This window comes from Oncorhynchus tshawytscha, linkage group LG13 (assembly GCF_018296145.1).
Source record: "Oncorhynchus tshawytscha isolate Ot180627B linkage group LG13, Otsh_v2.0, whole genome shotgun sequence".
Taxonomy (NCBI): Eukaryota; Metazoa; Chordata; class Actinopteri; order Salmoniformes; family Salmonidae; genus Oncorhynchus; species Oncorhynchus tshawytscha.
Genome location: NC_056441.1, coordinates 16,001,329 through 16,026,263, shown reverse-complemented (window position 1 = coordinate 16,026,263; position 24,935 = coordinate 16,001,329). Strand labels below are relative to the sequence as shown.

General features: G+C 47.2%; 1 protein-coding gene across 1 annotated transcript in view; it reads left to right on the top strand.

Moving 5' to 3' along the window:
* Nucleotides 1-24,935, top strand: part of LOC112237667 (calcium-binding mitochondrial carrier protein Aralar2) — a 91,793-nt gene that overhangs the window by 53,278 nt on the left and 13,580 nt on the right. The window contains exons 13-15 of the mRNA XM_042295238.1: nt 566-646; nt 9,762-9,902; nt 24,484-24,622. Coding sequence (XP_042151172.1) covers nt 566-646; nt 9,762-9,902; nt 24,484-24,622 — 361 coding nt within the window. The remainder of the gene's footprint in view (nt 1-565; nt 647-9,761; nt 9,903-24,483; nt 24,623-24,935) is intronic.

The following is a 24,935-nucleotide window of genomic DNA, read 5'->3' as shown; positions in this document are numbered from 1 at the left end:
GGAGCTAAAACACTCTGGTGACACAGAAATGTAAAGTTGTATTTCGTCTGCGTGAAAATCAATGTTGTGCGTTGTGATAATGCTGCTAAGGGGTAATATATATTAACTGAACAGTACTAGACCCAAAATCAAACCTTGTGGAACACCACGTGATATGTATTTTCTCTGAGTTATGTTCCTCAAGGGTGACAAAAAATCTCGACCGGTTAAATAGGTCCTAAACCAATTTAGACCTGGACCGGAGAGGCCAACCCACCTCTCCAGTTTGTCCAGAAGGACATCATGGTCAACAGTGTCGAATGCAGCAGTTAAATCCAAGAGTACAAGGACAGAGAGCTAGATCTGTTTCAATCAGGATGCAAGATCGAAGGTTGAAGTACTTAAAGTCTACCTCATGTGTGGTGCATGTATTAGTAGTCTCACAGTGAAATGTTACTGTTACTACAATCACGTTACTAGTGGCCCTTTAGCTTACCAATATCCACTCCCGCTGTATAAGGTCTGCCTGTCTGTGTGTATGTCTGTGTCTTAATGTGTGTCTAATGCTTTAGACTTCTCACCACAGGTGAATGACTTTATCAGAGGGAAGACCAGACAGAGAGATGGATCAATCCCTGTACCTGCTGAGATCCTGGCTGGTGCATGTGTGAGTCTCATCTTATTCATCAACCTCCATCAACACAGAGACATATTCAGTGGTGACATATTTCTATATCAACCTCCATCAACACAGAGAGAGATGTACGGTAAACACTATATCAACCTACATCAACACAGAGAGAGATGTACTTTAAACACTATATCAACCTACATCAACACAGAGAGAGATGTACTTTAAACACTATATCAACTTCCATCAACACAGAGAGAGATGTACGGTAAACACTATATCAACCTCCATCAACACAGAGAGAGATGTACGGTAAACACTATATCAACCTCCATCAACACCGAGAGAGATGTACTTTAAACACTATATCAACCTCCATCAACACAGAGAGAGATGTACGGTAAACACTATATCAACCTCCATCAACACAGAGAGAGATGTACGGTAAACACTATATCAACCTCCATCAACACAGAGAGAGATGTACGGTAAACACTATATCAACCTACATCAACACAGAGAGAGATGTACTTTAAACACTATATCAACCTCCATCAACACAGAGAGAGATGTACGGTAAACACTATATCAACCTCCATCAACACAGAGAGAGATGTACGGTAAACGCTATATCAACCTCCATCAACACAGAGAGAGATGTACGGTAAACACTATATCAACCTCCATCAACACAGAGAGAGATGTACGGTAAACGCTATATCAACATAGAGGGATATATTAGAAAGCCATATATCCCTGTTGAAAGAAAGACATAAAGAGACTGCTACCTGAGACTGCCCCCCTCCCCCACCTCCACCCCACTACACACAGCCTGTGTTTGTTCAGTGAGCTGTCACACACTGACCCCCCCACCTCATCCCTTTGGGTCTAGCTGTAGTGTCACCCCCTCAACCAATGAATAGAGAGAGGCCTTTCACCACGAGCCCGTTTGATGCCGATCACTGAAGCAGAATATTTATGTCATTATGTGACCTGTATACAGCTCAATTAAGGTTATGACTTAAAGATGCACTATGCAGAAATTGTTCCGCCATTTCCTGGTTGCTAAAATTCTAATAGTTCGACCTAATTTCAGTTTATGTGACAAAACAAGCAAGTATACTGTAGAGAATCATTGTACCATCGAAGCTGCCGTGAAATATCTTTTCTATATCCAAAATTATACCATGGCATTGTGGAGTGAGGATGGATGGATTTTTCCTATTTTTCATCGTGAGCTGTTCTGACAGCTCCTTTCATCCTGTCTCAGCCCCTGGTGTTAGTGCTGCTGAGCCGTTCTCCTGTTATCACTCACTCACACACACACACACAGAGACATACACACACACACACACACACACACACACACACACACACACACACACACACACACACACACACGCTCACAGAAAGACACACATGCATACACAGGAGCAAAGACTCAGACACGCAGGCATGCATACACACACCTACATGCACAAACACAAACACACAGACACAGACATACACACACACACACACACACACACACACACACACACACACACACACACACACACACACACACACACGCTCACAGAAAGACACACATGCATACACAGGAGCAAAGACTCAGACACGCAGGCATGCATACACACACCTACATGCACAAACACAAACACACAGACACAGACATACACACACACACACACACACACACACACACACACACACACACACACACACACACACACACACACACACACACACACACACACACACAGAGAGAGACATGCAGACACAGACACACACACACACACAGAGACATACACACACAAACACACAGACACACAGAGACACACACACACAGAGACATACACACACACACACACACACACACACACACACACACACACACACACACACACACACACACACAGACACACACACACACACACACACAGACACACAGAGACATACACACACAGACACAGAGACATACACGCACAGAGACATACACACACCCTGTTTAGGAGACTTCAGCCACATCACATGAAGTCTGTTTATATGATTTGGAAGCTGTGAAAGTGTTGGTTTGGGCTCCGGCGACAGTCCCAGACCATAGTCTGACAGGACAAGAGGGGGGTTAAATACATTGGACGGGAGAAAGAGAGTGAGGTGTGTAAAAAAAGTGTTTCAATGAGGTTTTAATGGTAAAATAAGTCATAAATACGACACAGTCAGTGAGGATCTAGTCATATTCTGATATCTTCTCCTCTCTTCTCCTCTCCTCTGATCTTCTATTTTTTCCATTCCCCTCCTCTCCCTCCTCCTCATCCGCCCTTTCTCATTTACTTTACACTTTTCTATTCTCCTTTCCATTCACCTCTTCTACCCTGTCCTACCCTGTCCTACCCTGTCCTACCCTCCCCTACCCTCTTCTACCCTCTCCTACCTTCTGCTACCCTCCTCTACCCTCTTCTACCCTCTCCTACCCTCTCCTACCCTGTCCTACCCTCTTCTACCCTCTCCTACCTTCTGCTACCCTCTCCTACCCTCTTCTACCCTCTCCTACCCTCTCCTACCCTGTCCTACCCTCTTCTACCCTCTCCTACCCTCTCCTACCCTGTCCTACCCTCTTCTACCCTCTCCTACCCTCTTCTACCTTCTTCTCCTCATCTCAACTTTGCTCTTTGCCACTCCACTTGGCTTTCCTCCACTCATCTCAACGTCTTCTCCTTTCCTCTTCTCTCTCCTTTCCTCCACTCATCTCAACGTCTTCTCCTTTCCTCTTCTCTTCTCCTTTCCTCTTCTCTTCTCCTTTCCTCTTCTCTCTCCTTTCCTCCACTCATCTCAACGTCTTCTCCTTTCCTCTTCTCTCTCCTTTCCCCCACTCCTCTCCTTTCACCCACTCATCTCAACATCTTCTCCTTTCCTCTTCTCTCTCCTTTCCTCCACTCATCTCAACGTCTTCTCCTTTCCTCTTCTCTTCTCCTTTCCTCTTCTCTCTCCTTTCCTCCACTCATCTCAACGTCTTCTCCTTTCCTCTTCTCTTCTCCTTTCCTCTTCTCTCTCCTTTCCTCCACTCATCTCAACGTCTTCTCCTTTCCTCTTCTCTTCTCCTTTCCTCTTCTCTCTCCTTTCCTCCACTCATCTCAACGTCTTCTCCTTTCCTCTTCACTCATCTCAACATCTTCTCCTTTCCTTTCCTCTCCTTTCCTCTTCTCTCTCCTTTCCCCACTCATCTCAACGTCTTCTCCTTTCCTTCTCTTCTCCTTTCCCTTTCCTCTTCTCTCTCCTTTCCTCCACTCATCTCAACGTCTTCTCCTTTCCTCTTCTCTCTCCTTTCCCCACTCCTCTCCTTTCACCCACTCATCTCAACATCTTCTCCTTTCCTCTTCTCTCTCCTTTCCTCCACTCATCTCAACGTCTTCTCCTTTCCTCTTCTCTTCTCCTTTCCTCTTCTCTCTCCTTTTCCTCCACTCTCTCAACGTCTTCTCCTTTCCTCTTCTCTCTCCTTTCCCCCACTCATCTCAACGTCTTCTCCTTTCCTCTTCTCTTCTCCTTTCCTCTTCTCTCTCCTTTTCCTCTTCTCTCTCTTTTCTCTTCTCTTTTCCTCCACTCATCTCAACGTCTTCTCCTTTCCTCTTCTCTCTCCTTTCCTCCACTCATCTCAACGTCTTCTCTTTCCTCTTCTCTTCTCCTTTCCTCTCTCTCTCTCCTTTCCTCCACTCATCTCAACGTCTTCTCCTTTCCTCTTCTCTTCTCCTTTCCTCTTCTCTCTCCTTTCCTCCACTCATCTCAACGTCTTCTCCTTTCCTCTTCTCTTCTCCTTTCCTCTTCTCTCTCCTTTCCTCCACTCATCTCAACGTCTTCTCCTTTCCTCTTCTCTCTCCTTTCCTCCACTCATCTCAACGTCTTCTCCTTTCCTCTTCTCTTCTCCTTTCCTCTTCTCCTCTTTCCCCACTCATCTCCCCTCTGCTCACCCCTCTCTTCCTTCTTCTCTCCCCCGCTCTTTCCTCCCCTCATAATAGCCTCAGAATTAAGCTCAGTGAGGGTTGCCAGGTCTTAATGATTATTTGGTAAGAATGGCATGCTCCGTTTACTGAGACGCTGCTGGCTGGCTGGATGCCTATCAGGCGGTCGCTGGCCCTCATTTGGGGGCTTGGTTACTCAAAATACACACTGGGCCAATATGGGGGGAAAGAGAGCGAGAGAGAGAGAGAGAGTCAGAGAGAGAGAGAGAGAGAGTCAGAGAGAGAGAGTACAGTGTTGCTTTGTTAGTTTTCACTTTGGCAATTATTCAGTGTAAATCACTTCAATTTGCATGGTTTGATTTTTAAGCCTTTGTAAAGGTTTGTTATTCAGCTCCGTTGAGAGTTATAAAACATTTATCACAACGTTTAACATGCACATGAGCACATCAACATAAACACACACAGACTCGTAAATGCATGCACGCTTGTGTAATCCTCAGTTAAGAATTCTGGCACCCATGAAAGTGTGAGTGGTTATTAATTGAGGTTGGCTAATGCTTGCTAACTAGTGCTAAACTATTGTTTGCCATTGAAAAGTAAACTTTTTCATAGCTGTTACCCCGAGGATGTGTGTTTATGTGTGTGTGTGTGTGTGTGTGTGTGAGTGTGTGTAACAAGTTACCAATTTTACTTTAGATTCTGACGTTTAGCCACATTTCTCCAAATGTCAAAGTTAAGGGTTAAGGTTTGGGATAGAGTTAAACATTAAGTTTAGGCATTCATTCTGAATGGTTAAGATAAGGGTTAAGGTTTGGGATAGAGTTTAACATTAAGTTTAGGTGTTCACTCTGAATGGTTAAGATAAGGGTTAAGGTTTGGGATAGAGTTAAACATTAAGTTTAGGCATTCATTCTGAATGGTTAGGTTAAGATTTGGGATAGAGTTAAAACAATGAGTGTCTACCACTGGGATTGAACATGTGACCTTTGGTCCTGGAGTCACGGGATTCCGCCCATCCGCCACCCTTGTCCACAATGCTGTAGCAAAACCCAAAACTTGATGGTAATAGTCCTCACTGTTGGCCCTAGTGGCTGGTTTTGAAGGCATTTTCCGATTTCCCAGGACATGGACAGATGTCCAATTTCAAAGTCAATGTTGAGCGATCTGGCTGATGTGTGCACACACACAAACACACAGAAACACACACAGAAACACAAACACACAGAAACACACACACAGAAACACACACACACAGAAACACACACACACACACACACACACACACACACACACACACACACACACACACACACACACACACACACACACACACACACATAGAAACACACCCACACATACTGTGGATGTAGTGCTGGAGCGTGTCTGAGGTTCTGACTCTCAAACCCCCTCAGGGGATCACCTTGCCTTGTAATTACCTGGGAATTATCAGCGCGCCACCGACTGTCTCACTCTGTAATCAAATCTCTCCCTCTTTCTGTCTCTCTCCCTCTCTCTTTTTCTGTTTCTTTCTCTGTCTCTCTCTCTCTGTCTGTCTGTTTCTCTCTTGCTCTCTGTCGCCCTCTGTCTCTCTCCATCTCTCTCCCTCTTTCTCTCTCCCCCCCTGACAGACGTGTCTGTTGTTCTGTCTGTCAGACCTAATTGTGCGGTGGTTTCTCTAACCTGTTGTTGCTCTCTTTAACATTCAGAAATCTCCCAATTAGTGTCCAATTGATGTGAGCGAGAGCGTTGGCTGCTCAAGAGGCCCTATTTTCAGTTAATCATCTCTGTGTCCAACGGCCCGGTAATAAATGCATTGCTATTAGAGGGTCGCTGTAATCAACTATGAAATATCATTTTCCACAGAAATAAATAGTGATACATTTGTACCTGTGAGTCGTTAGAATGAAGAATCGGCCCCTACTATTCAATGCCTCTCTTTTAGTTCTGGAAGGGAAATGTTGGTCAGTTCTGCGCCACTATTTAATGTACTACTCCCTTCAATGAGGCGATTATGATCTCTCCCTCAAAATATGGGAACATTTACTTACGAATTTGGGGGCGGCTGTTAAAAAACGCACAAGGTTGCACATTCAGATTGGGGTACTCATTTGATAGCCTTCCCGTAAGATAGAGGGGACACACGCAATTACACATTAATAATTCACAGCAAAGGAGGGGGGAGAGAAAAGTACAACAAACAGTACATGCCCTATTTAATGGCAGGGAAGGACTCCATGGAAACAGATTTCTATCTAATTGCACTCTGCCACTTTTCAGCCATGGTATCCAGGGGCAACTAGTGTGAGAGAGAGAGACTGTTCCTGAATGGTTGCTGCCTTCCCGGCTAACTATGTCCCGGCTCTCCCTCTTCGTGCCGAGACAAAGTTAGTTACTTTAGCTGCTTATTTAAAAATAAAAAAATGTAACCTTTATTTAACCAGGCAAGTCAATTAAGAACAAATTCCTATTTAGAATGATGCAAGATGCAAAAGGCCTCCTGCTGGGCCGGAGGCTAGGATTAACAAATAAAATGAATGTAGACAAAACACAACAAGAGAGACACACACCATCACAGTATATAAAGAGAGACCTAAGACACAACATGGTATCAACAACATGGCAGCAATACAACATGACAACAACACAAAATGGTTGCATCACAACATGACAACAGCACAACATGACAACAGCACAACATGGTATCAACAAAACATGACAACAGCACAACATGGTATCAACACAACATGACAACAGCACAACATGGTAACAGCACAACATGGTATCAACACAACATGAAAACAGCACAACATGGTAACAGCACAACATGGTATCAACACAACATGACAACAGCACAACATGGTAGCAGCACAACATGACAACAGCACAACATGGTAGCAGCACAACATGACAATAGCACAACATGGTAGCAGAACAACATGACAACAGCACAACATGGTAGCAGCACAACATAACAATAGCACAACATGGTAGCAGCACAACATGGTAGCAGAACAACATAACAATAGCACAACATGACAACAGCACAACATGGTAGCAACACAACATAACAATAGCACAACATGGTAGCAGCACAACCTAACAATAGCACAACATGGTAGCAGCACAACATGACAACAGCACAACATGGTAGCAGCACAACATAAGAATAGCACAACATGGTAGCAACACAACATGACAACAGCACAACATGGTAGCAGCACAAACATGGAAAAGACAACAGCCACTGCCACACCGCACCCCCAGCTCCAGATACCGTAGCTGTGCATGAAAGCTGTGCCGACCTTGAAGCTCTCTGAGAAGAACCTGTCTGGGCCTGTGGCTGGGGGTTTTTATCTCCGGTACCAGGTATACAGTAGGAGGGTTGTGGAGACAGAACCCCTCAGGCAGGGTGCAACTGAAGACGGATGGTTCAGAGACTACAGACACACTGGGAGCCTGTCTACAGTAAACACCCATTACTGACAGACCTGGGAGCCAGTCTACAGTGAACACCCATTACTGACAGACCTGGGAGCCAGTCTACAGTAAACTCCCATTACTGACAGACCTAGGAGCTAGTCTACAGTAAACTCCCATTACTGACAGACCTAGGAGCTAGTCTACAGTAAACTCCCATTACTGACAGACCTAGGAGCTAGTCTACAGTAAACCCCATTACTGACAGACAGGGCTGTCTACAGTAAACTCCCATTACTGACAGACCTAGGAGCTGGTAAACTCCCATTACTGACAGACCTAGGAGCCAGTCTACAGTAAACACCCATTACTGACAGACCTAGAGCCAGTCTACAGTAAACAACCATTACTGACAGACCTGGGAGCCAGTCTAGTAAACACCCATTACTGACAGACCTGGGAGCCAGTCTACAGTAAACACCCTTTACTGACAGACCCTGGAGCCAGTGAAACAGACAGACCTGGGAGCCAGTCTACAGTAAACACCCATTACTGACAGACCTGGGAGCCAGTCTACAGTAAACACCCATTACTGACAGACCTGGGAGCCAGTCTACAGTAAACACCCATTACTGACAGACCTAGGAGCTAGTCTACAGTAAACTCCCATTACTGACAGACCTAGGAGCTAGTCTACAGTAAACACCCATTACTGACAGACCTGGGAGCCAGTCTACAGTAAACACCCATTACTGACAGACCCAGTGGAGCCATTACTGACAGTAAACAAACACCATTACTGACAGACCTGGGAGCCAGTCTAAACAGTAAACACTCCATTACTGACAGACCTGGGAGCCAGTCTACAGTAAACTACCCATTACTGACAGACCTGGGAGCCAGTCTACAGTAAACTTACTGACAGACCTAGCCAGTCTACAGTAAACACCATTACTGACAGACCTGGGAGCCAGTCTACAGTAAACACCCATTACTGACAGACCTGGGAGCCAGACAGACCTACAGTAAACACCCATTACTGACAGACCTGGGAGCCAGTCTACAGTAAACACCCATTACTGACAGACCTAGCCAGTCTACACACCCATTACTGACAGACCTGGGAGCCAGTCTACAGTAAACACCCATTACTGACAGACCTGGGAGCCAGTCTACAGTAAACACCCATTACTGACAGACCTGGGAGCCAGTCTACAGTAAACACCCATTACTGACAGACCTGGGAGCCAGTCTACAGTAAACACCCATTACTGACAGACCTGGGAGCCAGTCTACAGTAAACACCCATTACTGACAGACCTGGGAGCCAGTCTACAGTAAACACCCATTACTGACAGACCTGGGAGCCAGTAAAACACCCATTACTGACAGACCTGGGAGCCAGTCTACAGTAAACACCCATTACTGACAGACCTGGGAGCCAATCTACAGTAAACACCCATTACTGACAGACCTGGGAGCCAGTCTACAGTAAACACCTATCACAGCCAGTGTAGCCTATGTGAACTGTCCTGTGTGTGTATGACATTAGTCAGACCTGCGATATCCCTATCAGGGCACCATCGGTGTACACTGATGGTTACCCTCTGTTACATACTGTAGCTCCAGTGGTCACTTATATATAGCCCATTCTCTTACAGCTGTTTTACAAAAAGATTCCCCTTGTGCTGCTGCTAATCCAGGTTTCACGAATCACTATTCCGTTAATCCCCACTTTGTGTGTGTTTCCGTGTGTGTGTGTTTGTGTGTGTGTCCAGGCGGGTGGATCCCAGGTGATTTTCACCAACCCTCTGGAGATTGTGAAGATCCGCCTGCAGGTGGCTGGAGAGATCACCACCGGCCCCCGCGTCAGCGCCATATCTGTCATCAAGGACCTGGGTTTCTTTGGTCTCTACAAGGCAGGTCCTCCTGTACACTACTACACTACAGTGCCTTGCGAAAGTATTCGGCCCCCTTGAACTTTGCAACCTTTTGCCACATTTCAGGCTTCAAACATAAAGATATAAAACTGTATTTTTTTGTGAAGAATCAACAACAAGTGGGACACAATCATGAAGTGGAACGACATTTATTGGATATTTCAAACTTTTTTAACAAATCAAAAACTGAAAAATTGGGCGTGCAAAATTATTCAGCCCCCTTAAGTTAATACTTTGTAGCGCCACCTTTTGCTGCGATTACAGCTGTAAGTCGCTTGGGGTATGTCTCTATCAGTTTTGCACATCGAAAGACTGACATTTTTTCCCATTCCTCCTTGCAAAACAGCTCGAGCTCAGTGAGGTTGGATGGAGAGCATTTGTGAACAGCAGTTTTCAGTTCTTTCCACAGATTCTCGATTGGATTCAGGTCTGGACTTTGACTTGGCCATTCTAACACCTGGATATATTTATTTTTGAACCATTCCATTGTAGATTTTGCTTTATGTTTTGGATCATTGTCTTGTTGGAAGACAAATCTCCGTCCCAGTCTCAGGTCTTTTGCAGACTCCATCAGGTTTTCTTCCAGAATGGTCCTGTATTTGGCTCCATCCATCTTCACATCAATTTTAACCATCTTCCCTGTCCCTGCTGAAGAAAAGCAGGCCCAAACCATGATGCTGCCACCACCGTGTTTGACAGTGGGGATGGTGTGTTCAGGGTGATGGGCTGTGTTGCTTTTACGCCAAACATAACGTTTTGCATTGTTGCCAAAAAGTTCAATTTTGGTTTCATCTGACCAGAGCACCTTCTTCCACATGTTTGGTGTGTCTCCCAGGTGGCTTGTGGCAAACTTTAAACAACACTTTTTATGGATATCTTTAAGAAATGGCTTTCTTCTTGCCACTCTTCCATAAAGGCCAGATTTGTGCAATATACGACTGATTGTTGTCCTATGGACAGAGTCTCCCACCTCAGCTGTAGATCTCTGCAGTTCATCCAGAGTGATCATGGGCCTCTTGGCTGCATCTCTGATCAGTCTTCTCCTTGTATGAGCTGAAAGTTTAGAGGGACGGCCAGGTCTTAGTAGATTTGCAGTGGTCTGATACTCCTTCCATTTCAATATTATCGCTTGCACAGTGCTCCTTGGGATGTTTAAAGCTTGGGAAATCTCTGTACCAAATCCGGCTTTAAACTTCTTCACAACAGTATCTCGGACCTGCCTGGTGTGTTCCTTGTTCTTCATGATGCTCTCTGCGCTTTTAACGGACCTCTGAGACTATCACAGTGCAGGTGCATTTATACGGAGAATTGATTACACACAGGTGGATTGTATTTATCATCATTAGTCATTTAGGTCAACATTGGATCATTCAGAGATCCTCACTGTACTTCTGGAGAGAGTTTGCTGCACTGAAAGTAAAGGGGCTGAATAATTTTGCACGCCCAATTTTTCAGTTTTTGATTTGTTAAAAAAGTTTGAAATATCCAATAAATGTCGTTCCACTTCATGATTGTGTCCCACTTGTTGTTGATTCTTCACAAAAAAATACAGTTTTATATCTTTATGTTTGAAGCCTGAAATGTGGCAAAAGGTCGCAAAGTTCAAGGGGGCCGAATACTTTTGCAAGGCACTGTAAGTACTGTATTAAAAGACAAGGACTATTAGGTCACAGCTGTACTCAAACACTAATTTTAGCAATTTTCTACAGTCTACATGTCTATTCTGATACTTTTGGTTTCTGCCTCTCTTAGCACTTCACTAGCACTACACAGCGTCGTCCAGTCCTCTACTTAGCGTTCTCCCCAGTCCTCTACTTAGCGTTCTCCCCAGTCCTTTACTTAGCGTTCTCCCCAGTCCTCTACTTAGCGTTCTCCCCAGTCCTCTACTTAGCGTTCTCCCCAGTCCTCTACTTAGTGTTATCCCCAGTCCTCTACTTAGCGTTCTCCCCAGTCCTCTACTTAGCATTCTCCCCAGTCCTCTACTTAGCATTCTCCCCAGTCCTCTACTTAGCATTCTCCCCAGTCCTCTACTTAGCGTTCTCCCCAGTCCTCTACTTAGCGTTCTCCTCAGTCCTCTACTTAGCGTTCTCCCCAGTCCTCTACTTAGCGTTCTCCCCAGTCCTCTACTTGGCGTTATCTTCAGTCCTCTCCTCAGCGTTGTCCCCAGTCCTGTCCACAACGTTATCCCCAGTCCTCTATGCAGCGTTATCCCCAGTCCTCTACGCAGCGTTATCCCCAGTCCTCTACTTAGCGTTCTCCCCAGTCCTCTACTTAGCGTTCTTCCCAGTCCTCTACTTAGCTTTATCCCCAGTCCTCTACTTAGCATTCTCCCCAGTCCTCTACTTAGCGTTCTCCCAGTCCTCTACTTAGCGTTATCCTCAGTCCTCTCCTCAGCGTTGTCCCCAGTCCTGTCCACAACGTTATCCCCAGTCCTCTATGCAGCGTTATCCCCAGTCCTCTACGCAGCGTTATCCCCAGTCCTCTACTTAGCGTTCTCCGCAGTCCTCTCCTCAGCGTTGTCCTCTCCTCAGCGTTGTCCCCAGTCCTCTACACAGCGTTGTCCCCAGTCCTGTCCACAACGTTATCCCCAGTCCTCTATGCAGCGTTATCCCCGTCCTCTACGCAGCGTTATCCCCAGTCCTCTACTTAGCGTTCTCCACAGTCCTCTCCTCAACGTTATCCCCAGTCCTCTCCTCAGCGTTGTCCTCTCCTCAGCGTTGTCCCCAGTCCTCCTCACAGTGTTGTCCCCTATCCTCTACACAGCGTTGTCCCCAGTCCTCTCCACAGCGTTGTCCCCAGTCCTCTCCTCAGCGTTGTCCCCAGTCCTCTACACAGCGTTGTCCCCAGTCCTCTCCGCAGTGTTATCCCCAGTCCTCTACACAGCATTGTCCCCAATCCTCTCCGCAGTGTTATCCCCAGTCCTCTCCTCAGCGTTGTCCCCAGTCCTCTCCACAGCGTTGTCCCCAGTCCTCTCCACAGCGTTGTCCCCAGTCCTCTACACAGCATTGTCCCCAGTCCTCTCCACAGCGTTGTCCCCAGTCCTCTCCACAGCGTTCTCCCCAGTCCTCTCCTCAGCATTGTCCCCAGTCCTCTATGCAGCGTTTTCCCCAGTCCTCTCCTCAGCGTTCTCACCAGTCCTCTCCTCAGCGTTGTCCCCAGTCCTCTACACAGCGTTGTCCCCAGTCCTCTACGCAGCGTTTTCCCCAGTCCTCTGCGCAGCGTTTTCCCCAGTCCTCTACGCAGCGTTTTCCCCAGTCCTCTATGCAGCGTTTCCCCCAGTCCTCTATGCAGCGTTTTCCCCAGTCCTCTACACAGCGCTGTCCCCAGTCCTCTACACAGCGTTTTACCCAGTCCTCCACGCAGCGTTTTCCCCAGTCCTCTATGCAGCGTTTTCCCCAGTCCTCTATGCAGCGTTTTCCCCAGTCCTCTACACAGCGTTGTCCCCAGTCCTCTACACAGCGTTTTCCCCAGTCCTCTAATGCAGCGTTATCCCCAGTCCTCTATGCAGCGTTTTCCCCAGTCCTCTACTTAGCGTTCTCCGCAGTCCTCTCCTCAGCGTTATCCCCAGTCCTCTCCTCAGCGTTGCCCTCTCCTCAGCGTTGTTCCCAGTCCTCTACACAGCGTTGTCCCCAGTCCTCTACACAGCGTTGTCCCCAGTCTTCTCCACAGCGTTGTCCCCAGTCCTCTCCACAGCGTTCTCCCCAGTCCTCTACACAGCGTTGTCCCCAGTCCTCTACACAGCGTTGTCCCCAGTCCTCTACTTAGTGTTGTCCCCAGTCCTCTACACAGCATTGTCCCCAGTCCTCTCCGCAGCGTTATCCCCAGTCCTCTCCGCAGCGTTATCCCCAGTCCTCTCCTCAGCGTTGTCCCCAGTCCTCTCCACAGCGTTGTCCCCAGTCCTCTCCACAGTGTTGTCCCCAGTCCTCTACACAGCATTTTCCCCAGTCCTCTCCACAGCGTTGTCCCCAGTCCTCTCCACAGCGTTCTCCCCAGTCCTCTCCTCAGCATTGTCCCCAGTCCTCTATGCAGCGTTTTCCCCAGTCCTCTCCTCAGCGTTCTCACCAGTCCTCTCCTCAGCGTTGTCCCCAGTCCTCTCACAGCGTTGTCCCCAGTCCTCTCCGCAGCGTTGTCCCCAGTCCTCTCCTCAGCGTTGTCCTCCCTCAGTCCTCCTCTCACAGCATTGTCCCCAGTCCTCTCCACAGCATTGTCCCCAGTCCTCTCCACAGCGTTGTCCCCAGTCCTCTACACAGCGGTGTCCCCAGTCCTCTCCACAGCGTTGTCCCCAGTCCTCTCCTCAGCATTGTCCCCATTCCTCTATGCAGCGTTTTCCCCAGTCCTCTCCTCAGCGTTCTCCCCAGTCCTCTACTTAGCGTTATCCCCAGTCCTCTCCTCAGCGTTCTCCCCAGTCCTCTACTTAACGTTCTCCCCAGTCCTCTACTTAACGTTCTCCCCAGTCCTCTACTTAGCGTTATCCCCAGTCCTCTACTTAGCGTTCTCCCCAGTCCTCTCCGCAGCGTTATCCCCAGTCCTCTCCTCAGCGTTGTCCCCAGTCCTCTCCTCAGCGTTATCCCCAGTCCTCTACACAGCGTTATCCCCAGTCCTCTCCACAGCGTTATCCCCAGTCCTCTCCACAGCGTTATCCCCAGTCCTCTCCACAGCGTTATCCCCAGTCCTCTCCTCAGCGTTATCCCCAGTCCCCTACACAGCGTTGTCCCCAGTCCTCTGCACAGTGTTATCCCCAGTCCTTTACGCAGCGTTTTCCCCCCCAGTCCTCTATGCAGCATTTTCCCCAGTCCTCTATGCAGCGTTTTCCCCAGTCCTCTACACAGCGCTGTCCCCAGTCCTCTAGTCGCCTCTATGCAGCGTTTTCCCCAGTCCTCTACGTTTTCCCCAGTCCTCTGCGCAGCGTTTCCCCAGTCCTCTACGCAGCGTTTTCCCCAGTCCTCTATGCAGCGTTTCCCCCAGTCCTCTATGCAGCGTTTTCCCCAGTCCTCTACACAGCGCTGTCCCCAGTCCTCTACACAGCGTTTTCCCAGTCCTCCACGCAGCGTTTTCCCCAGTCCTCTATGCAGCGTTTTCCCCAGTCCTCTATGCAGCGTTTTCCCCAGTCCTCTACACAGCGTTGTCCCCAGTCCTCTACACAGCGTTTTCCCCAGTCCTCTAATGCAGCGTTATCCCCAGTCCTCTATGCAGCGTTTTCCCCAGTCCTCTACTTAGCGTTCTCCGCAGTCCTCTCCTCAGCGTTATCCCCAGTCCTCTCCTCAGCGTTGTCCTCTCCTCAGCGTTGTTCCCAGTCCTCTACACAGCGTTGTCCCCAGTCCTCTACACAGCGTTGTCCCCAGTCTTCTCCACAGCGTTGTCCCCAGTCCTCTCCACAGCGTTCTCCCCAGTCCTCTACACAGCGTTGTCCCCAGTCCTCTACACAGCGTTGTCCCCAGTCCTCTACTTAGTGTTGTCCCCAGTCCTCTACACAGCATTGTCCCCCTCTCCAGTCCTCTCCGCGTTGTCCCCAGCGTTATCCCCAGTCCTCTCCGCAGCGTTATCCCCAGTCCTCTCCTCAGCGTTGTCCTCCAGTCCCCAGTCCTCTCCACAGCGTTGTCCCCAGTCCTCTCCACAGTGTTGTCCCCAGTCCTCTACACAGCGTTGTCCCCAGTCCTCTACACAGCTTTCCCCAGTCCTCTCCACAGCGTTGTCCCCAGTCCTCTCCACAGCGTTCTCCCCAGTCCTCTCCTCAGCATTGTCCCCAGTCCTCTATGCAGCGTTTTCCCCAGTCCTCTCCTCAGCGTTCTCACCAGTCCTCTCAGCGTCAGCGTTGTCCCCAGTCCTCTACACAGCGTTGTCCCCAGTCCTCTCCGCAGCGTTGTCCCAAGTCCTCTCCTCAGCGTTGTCTCCAGTCCTCTCCACAGCATTGTCCCCAGTCCTCTCCACAGCGTTTTCCCCAGTCCTCTCCACAGCGTTTTCCCCAGTCCTCTAATGCAGCGTTATCCCCAGTCCTCTATGCAGCGTTATCCCCAGTCCTCTCCTCAGCGTTGTCCTCTCCTCAGCGTTGTTCCCAGTCCTCTACACAGCGTTGTCCCCAGTCCTCTACACAGCGTTGTCCCCAGTCTTCTCCACAGCGTTGTCCCCAGTCCTCTCCACAGCGTTCTCCCCAGTCTCTCTACACAGCGTTGTCCCCAGTCCTCTACACAGCGTTGTCCCCAGTCCTCTACTTAGTGTTGTCCCCAGTCCTCTACACAGCATTGTCCCCAGTCCTCTCCACAGCATTGTCCCCAGTCCTCTCCGCAGCGTTATCCCCAGTCCTCTCCGCAGCGTTGTCCCCAGTCCTCTCCACAGCGTTGTCCCCAGTCCTCTCCACAGTGTTGTCCCCAGTCCTCTACACAGCATTGTCCCCAGTCCTCTCCACAGCGTTGTCCCCAGTCCTCTCCACAGCGTTCCTCCCCAGTCCTCTCCTCAGCATTGTCCCCAGTCCTCTATGCAGCGTTTTCCCCAGTCCTCTCCTCAGCGTTCTCACCAGTCCTCTCCTCAGCGTTGTCCCCAGTCCTCTACACAGCGTTGTCCCCAGTCCTCTCCGCAGCGTTGTCCCCAGTCCTCTCCTCAGCGTTGTCTCCAGTCCTCTCCACAGCATTGTCCCCAGTCCTCTCCACAGCATTGTCCCCAGTCCTCTCACAGCGTTGTCCCCAGTCCTCTACACAGCGGTGTCCCCAGTCCTCTCCACAGCGGTGTCCCCAGTCCTCTCCACAGCGTTGTCCCCAGTCCTCTCCACAGCGTTGTCCCCAGTCCTCTCCTCAGCATTGTCCCCATTCCTCTATGCAGCGTTTTCCCCAGTCCTCTCCTCAGCGTTCTCCCCAGTCCTCTACTTAGCGTTATCCCCAGTCCTCTCCTCAGCGTTCTCCCCAGTCCTCTACTTAACGTTCTCCCCAGTCCTCTACTTAACGTTCTCCCCAGTCCTCTACTTAGCGTTATCCCCAGTCCTCTACTTAGCGTTCTCCCCAGTCCTCTACTTAGCGTTCTCACCAGTCCTCTACTTAGTGTTCTCCCCAGTCCTCTCCGCAGCGTTATCCCCAGTCCTCTCCTCAGCGTTGTCCCCAGTCCTCTCCTCAGCGTTATCCCCAGTCCTCTACACAGCGTTATCCCCAGTCCTCTCCACAGCGTTATCCCCAGTCCTCTCCACAGCGTTATCCCCAGTCCTCTCCACAGCGTTATCCCCAGTCCTCTCCTCAGCGTTATCCCCAGTCCCCTACACAGCGTTGTCCCCAGTCCTCTGCACAGTGTTATCCCCAGTCCTTTACGCAGCGTTTTCCCCAGTCCTCTACGCAACGTTTTCCCCAGTCCTCTATGCAGTGTTTTCCCCAGTCCTCTACACAGCGTTTTCCCCAGTCCTCTATGCAGCGTTTTCCCCAGTCCTCTATGCAGCGTTTTCCCCAGTCCTCTCCACAGCGTTGTCCCCAGTCCTCTACACAGCGTTTTCCCCAGTCCTCTATGCAGCGTTATCCCCAGTCCTCTATGCAGCGTTTTCCCCAGTCCTCTATGCAGCATTTTCCCCAGTCCTCTATGCAGCGTTTTCCCCAGTCCTCTACACAGCGCTGTCCCCAGTCCTCTACGCAGCGTTTTCCCCAGTCCTCTGCGCAGCGTTTTCCCCAGTCCTCTATGCAGCGCCCCAGTCCTTTTTCCCCAGTCCTCTATGCAGCGTTTCCCCCAGTCCTCTATGCAGCGTTTTCCCCAGTCCTCTACACAGCGTTGTCCCCAGTCCTCTACACAGCATTTTCCCCAGTCCTCCACGCAGCGTTTTCCCCAGTCCTCTATGCAGCGTTTCCCCCAGTCCTCTATGCAGCGTTTTCCCCAGTCCTCTACACAGCGCTGTCCCCAGTCCTCTCCACAGCGTCTTGTAATAAATCTATCAGGTATCAAGGTAAGACCCAGATGCAGGCCCTGTCGAAGTAACAATGTTTATTACAGCAACAGGGGAAAAGGTACAGGCAGGCTCAGGGTCAGGCAGAGTGGTCAGGCAGGCGGGTACAGAGACGGGACAGGTGAGGGTCAAAACCAGGAGAGCGAGAAAAAAGAGGCTTGGAAAAACCAGGAGCTGACAGGACAAACGCTGGTAAGCTTGACAAAACAAGATGAACTGGCAACAGACAAACAGAGAACACAGGTGTAAGTACACAGGGGATAATGGGGAAGATGGGTGACACCTGGAGGGGGGTGGAGACAATCACAAAGACAGGTGAAACAGATCAGGGTGTGACAATAGCACATTTCAGACAACCATGGTGAATGTTACTGATAGATAAAATGTTACAATGATAAAATGTTTGATATCATTTTTGCCTGACAGAATCACTTTTCTTAATTATTGCCTAATATGTTGGTATACATAACCTTTAATTTTTTTTTTTTTTTACAGATTCTGGTGGTTGTTAAAAGTGGAAGCTGACAATATTACTGTTATATCAACGCTCTCATCTCTCCCGTTTAGGAACTCTAAATGGCTTTTGCACAGTAGGCATCATTTCACTTGCCGATAATGTTGCATACAACGTGTAAAAGGTCTATTATTATCATTGAACACAATCAAAGTTAATATAAGCCCTAAATGCCTTCAATTGCCCAATTTATAGACAGGTCCAATTTATCCCTCTTTTTTAACAACGTGATATTGCGCTCCAAGAGAACTTGAAATAACATGTCGGTTATTAAATAATCAAAATAAAAACATGTTTATTTATTAGCCTAGTGTCTATAAATATTGAGGCATATCATGTGAAATAGGCCTTGTGAAATAATTGTAACAAGCAAAGATACTGTTTCATGTAGGTTATATCTAGATTATTTATGGATTAATCATGTAGAAATATTTAAAAAAAAATTAAACTCTAAAGCAATTGCATGTGCTGCAGGAACCGCTGACTGACTGCCTTTTTCTATGATCAAGGCACCTGCTGGTAACTCTTAACTGGTTAGGACAGCTCACGAGGTCTCCTAAATATGTCGACTAGATGGGACTCTTATGGCTAAAGAGGCTTGGATGCATAGCTTTTATTTTTACCAATAAGAGTAGGAGTTTAATGTCTCTATTCTTATCACTTTTTCTACTCTGAGACGTTTTGTGGATAGCAGGTGTTATTTTAGAACTACCGTGGGTCATTCTCTTTATAGAGAGGTTGCTTTTTAAAAGGGCTCCGATGATCAGTGTCTTTGATGCACAAAGCTTTTTAAAGAGTTCTGATTTAGGCTTTTGTCACTTGTTAAAACTGTGGGTTTTAACACTTTTTTGGTTTTCATTTAAATGAAAGCTTTAAAAACATTTTAAAAAGCTCCAGGTCCTTTATCCAGAGCTTACAGATTCTACCCCTTTCTCTTTCTGTGGCAAAGTTTCAGTTCAATTCCTTCCCAGGTTCTTCCCATGACAGTCGTCTGTGTTTGTCAATCAGTGTGTGTGTGTGTGTGTGTGTGTGTGTGTGTGTGTGTGTGTGTGTGTGTGTGTGTGTGTGTGTGTGTGTGTGTGTGTGTGTGTGTGTGTGTGTGTGTGTGAGAGAGAGAATGCTGAACCTGGTGCCTCCACTTGTCTTTGTCTGTGTCTCTGTGTGTGTGTGTGTGTGTGTGTGTGTGTGCGCACAAATGTGAATATGTTTGCGTCTATAGTATGTCTGCTCCATTATGTCTATAAGAATGCTGAATCCGGTATGACAGTGGTGGTGCCTCCTCTAGTCCTCCCCTGTGTCTGTGTCTCCTGTCCTGTTTCTGAGACAATGTGCATTCAGAGAGAGGAAGAGGGCCGGGAGGGAGGACTAGCGAGCTCCAGACGGGCTGGCTCCTCAGGGCTGTGCCCAGGCACAGAGCACCCTTTGTCAGGCTAATTACCCTCCCCCCCAGCCTCTCTCTCTCTCTCTGCCTCTTCCTGCTACCTACCTCCGCTCTGCTGCTGGAGGGGCTGACTGACTGACTGACTGGCTGACTGACTGAATGGCTGACTGACTGAATGGCTTTATCAAGACAAACCTATTCACTCATATAAACACATACTTGTATGTACTCCAGTGCTCATACACACAGGCATTCAGATAGACACGGTCTAAGGAGATTGTCTAAGGCACAGCATCTCAGTGCTAGAGGAGTCACTACATACCCTGATTTGATCCCAGGCTGTATCACAACTGGCCATGATCGGGAGTCCCATAGGGCGGCGCACAATTGGCCCGGGGTCTGGCCGCAGCAGGCCGTCACTGTAAAATAAGAATTTGTTCTTAACTGACTTGCCTAGTTAAATAAAGGTTAAATAAAAAAATTTAAGAAACATACTAACAATCAGTCATACTATATACACTGTCGTGTCTTTACTATCATTAACTGAAGACTTATAGTTTTTAATCAAAGATTTTCTGTAATTAGTTATTATGTGATCAACTGATTAACTAATTAACTAGGAAGTCGGGGCACCAAGAAAAAATATTCAGATTACAAAGTTATAATTTCCTAAAATAACTTTTCAGATATTTTATCTGTTCAATTAGTCTTCGAATTAATGAATTATTTACTTTACCTCACGTTAGTCTCATTCCAAACATCGTAAATGGTTGGTTATCTGCACAAACCCAGTCTTCACTATGAGTCATCCACACATCAATTGTCTTAAATAATTTATTTATTACTAACTAAGTAATTCACAGAAATGCATAAACAAACAAACAAACAAGGTAAATGTGGTTACATGAAATGATAGGGGAATGTGCTCTAGTGGGCTAAACCGGCATGGCGACTTGTTCGACAGAAAGGGGAAGTGGGGGTCGACTAAGAAGTCACTACAGAGTGATAATTCTAACAATTGAAATGCTAATCCTTTGCACATGAACGCTCACTCATTCGGGAACAATTGCAATCAATATACATATTTACGCTCAGTGTGTCATCTTGATCGCTGGTGAAAAGTTCATTTATTTTGTAGAATTGTCCGTCTCTCCCCCGTTCTCTCTCAGTTGTGGTTAGAGGGGTTTGTTCAGAGTGACATTCGTTATAGAATGGATGTTTCGGCGGTTGTCGTTCTTCGCGTTCAATGATACCGAAATCCTAGCTGCACACTAGTAATTAATATCAAAGACTTGTTCTTATTCTGTCGGTATCGATAGTCTAAGAGTTTAACCACGTGGTATGGTTAAAAGATTCAGCAATGGTCTACAACCTTTGTTCTCCTAATGGAGAAAAACATGGTCTGCAACCTTTAGTCATCTCGTAATTGAGGTAAGCTCGGTCTGCTGATCGAAAATCCAAGTGGGATTTTTATTCGGAATGGCAGAAAAGGCTGTCCCAGGATGTCTGACCCTAACTTGGCTCAGGGGCGGTCCTCTGATTTAGTTCAAATCCAATTTCCTTTTTGAGTTTTCCTTCATTAAACTGTCCAAAATGACATTGTAAAATTGTGTAAACAGTATCATACTCACTCATTCATCTTATACAACAATTAGATGTAAACCTCATATCTGAGGCTATTATATAAACAGCGTTATGGTAATGTGGCCACACCGTCTCTCATGAGCTTCCCCAAGTTGTGACAAATGGACCAGTTCGTAGCTGGATTCTTCACCGATCTTTTATACTTTCTCTGGAACATGAAATTTGTTCGTACCTCAAGTTCTGTGAGGTGGAAGGATTTCCTTTGTTCTCCATGAAAATCTACTCTCTCTCTACTGTGTGGTCATGTGGCAGGGTCTTCTCAGGAATTTATGACGTCTCTCTGACCACAGCAACCTAGTTGAAGGAGGCAAGAGGGAGGCAGGGAGAGTCAAATGTTTTGGGTAGCCTTCCACAAGCTTCCCACAATAAGTTGGGTGAATTTGGTCCCATTCCTCCTGACAGAGCTGGTGTAACTGAGTCAGGTTTGTAGGCCTCCTTGATCGCACATACTTTTTCAGTTCTGCCCACACATTTTCTATGGGATTGAGGTCAGGGCTTTGTGATGGCCACTCCAATACCTTGACTTTGTTGTCCTTAAGCCATTTTGCCACAACTTTGGAAGTATGCTTGGGGTCATTGTCCATTTGGAAGACCCATTTTCGACCAAGCTTTAACTTCCTGTCTGATGTCTTGAGATGTTGCTTCAATATATCCACCTAATTTTCCATCCTCATGAAGCCATCTATTTTGTGAAGTGCACCAGTCCCTCCTGCAGCAAAGCACCCCCACAACATGATGCTGCCACCCCCGTGCTTCACGGTTGGGATGGTGTTCATCGGCTTGCAAGGCTCCCCCTTTTTCCCCCGAACATAACAATGGTTATTACATAACATAACGATGGCTTTTTTATGGCTGTTTTGGAGCAGGGGCTTGTTCCTTGCTGAGCGGCCTTTCAGGTATTGTCAATATAGGACTTGTTTTACTGTGGATATAGAGACTTTTTGTACCTGATTCCTCCAGCATCTTCACAAGGTCCTTTGCTGTTGTTCTGGGATTGATTTGCACTTTTCGCACCGAAGTACGTTCATCTCTAGGAGACAGAACGCGTCTCCTTCCTGAGCGGTATGACGGCTGCGTGGTCCCATGGTGTTTATACTTGTATACTATTGTTTGTACAGATGAACGTGGTACCTTCAGGTGTTTGGAAATTTCTCCCAAGGATGAACCAGACTTGTGGAGGTGCACAATTTTCTTCTGAGGTCTTGGCCGATTTCCCATGATGTCAAGCAAAGAGGCACTGAGTTTGAAGGTAGGCCTTGAAATACATCCACAGGTACACCTCCAGTTGACTCAAATTATGTCAATTATCCTATCAATTAGCCTATATCAGCTTCTAAAGCCATGATATAATTTTCTGGAATTTCCCAAGCTCTTTAAAGGCACAGTCAACTTAGTCCAGTGGGTCAACTTCTGACCCACTGGAATTGTGATACAGTGAATTATAAGTGAAATAATCTGTCTGTAAACAATTGTTGGAAAAATGACTTGCGTCATGAACAAATGTGTCCTAACCGACTTGCCAAAACTATAGTTTGTTCACAAGAAATTTGTGGAGTGGTTGAAAAACAAGTTTTAATGACTCCAACCTAAGTGTATGTAAACTTCCGACTTCAACTGTAGGTATACATTGTCATGCATTCACACAGGTCTGTCACCTCAACTCTTGGCCTGACCATACTTCAGAAAAAGAAGAAACAAGGCACAATAGATTATGGATAAAGTAGATTCACATGAATCACAGTAGAATCTTAGAAGATTCACATGACTCACATAATCCCAGCCTCTCCAGCCTCAGCAGGCACAAGGACGAGCCTGTCTGTGAATGTGAACCAGGGCCCTGGCGATAGTATCTGCAGCTTTTCAGCAGGCAGTCTGGCATGGCGGCCCTGGTGGGGAGGGGAGAATGAAGCAAAGCCTTTGAGGACAGCAGAGATACCTGTATAGGGAGGTATCTGTGCAAACTGTGTATGAGTGGTAAGATTAACCCCAGCAGTTAAATGAAGCCTGTCTAAAGCACTTCTCCTGGCAGCGTCCCAATTGGCAACCTATTCCTATATATTGTGTACTACTTTTGACCAGGGCCCAAAGGGAACTCATATAGGGCTCTGGTCTGGTAGTGTACCATGTAGAGAGTAGGATTCCATTTGGGATGCAACCTGGCTTTAAACTACTCTGTTGAAGGGAGAACCCTTCCATTTCCCTTCCCCTGTCTCAACCCCACCTGGATGGCAGCCAAGGGGGGGAATAAGATGAAACGTAATCTGGTTGAAGATATGGCTTTGTTTACAGTGACGGACAGAAGCAATCTTTCTCTTCTTTTCCTGATGTCTCATCTTTTACTCTCTCTTCATCTCTCTTGTTCTCTCTCTCGCCCTCTCTCTCTTTGTCTCTCTTGCCCTCTCTCTCTTTGTCTCTCTCTCTCTCTCTCACACACACACTCTCGTCTCACCAAAGCAGGAAAAGAGAAGTAAGGAGAGTTGATGAGTTGTAGCGAAGAGCCCAGAGTTTTCCTTGGTCAGGTCACATGGTCAGCAGGAAACACTCCTAGCCCTAGTGATGTGTAAGGTACCGGCTTTTCAAACACAGAGGGACAGGAACAGAAACCAGTCTTAGACATTTTGTGGTTAGAACTCTCGGAAATAAAACCACAAGCTATGCTGTGATAAATGATGTTCCCATGGAACTGGAAAAATCAAGACTGTTGAAGGTAACATCTTTCTAACCAATGAAACATGTTTATTTATGGTATATTTTCAAAATCAGGGATGGAAAGAGGAAAAGTGTTACAGTACTCTATGTGAGTCCTCCTCAAAGAATGTTTGTGTCTCTTACGAAACTTATTTTCTCTCCCTCCCACCTTTTCAATTCAGTTCAATAATTCTCTCCCTCCCACCTTTTCTCTCCCTCCCTTGTCTCCCTTCCTCTTTTTTCACCCCTCCTTTTTTCTTTCTCACTGTCTTCCTCTTTGCTCTCCCTCTTTCTCTCTCTCCCTCCCTTCTTGTCTCCCTCTTCCTCTATTTTGACTCCTCCTTGTTTCTCTGTCCTTCCCCTCTCAATCCCCCCTCTCTTTCCTCACACCTCTGTCTCTTCTGTATCTCTTCATCAATCACAGGGAGCCAAAGCCTGTTTCCTGCGAGACATCCCTTTCTCAGCCATCTACTTCCCCTGCTATGCGCACGTCAAGGCCTACATGAGTGATGAGGATGGGAGGATCGGACCAGGCAAGCTGCTGTTTTCAGGGGCCATAGCAGGTAAGATACCATGTGGTTCAGACCCAGGGTCTTTTGAGAATTGTCTGTCTCTGCCTGGTTCCCTCTTTCTGTCGTTCTTTCCCTCTCTCTCTGTATCTGTCTCGATCTCTCATTCTCTCGGCCTATATGATAAAGTATATATACACATCCAAAAACTTCAGGACAAATGAATAATACAAAAAATACAAAGTTTTTCAACCATATTGGTCAATGACGATCAGAAGATGACGATTCAGAGGAAAGAAACCATACTGTTAAAACACCACTATCACAAGCTAAATAAGGAACCATTCTTGGGGAAGCAGAAAACCAT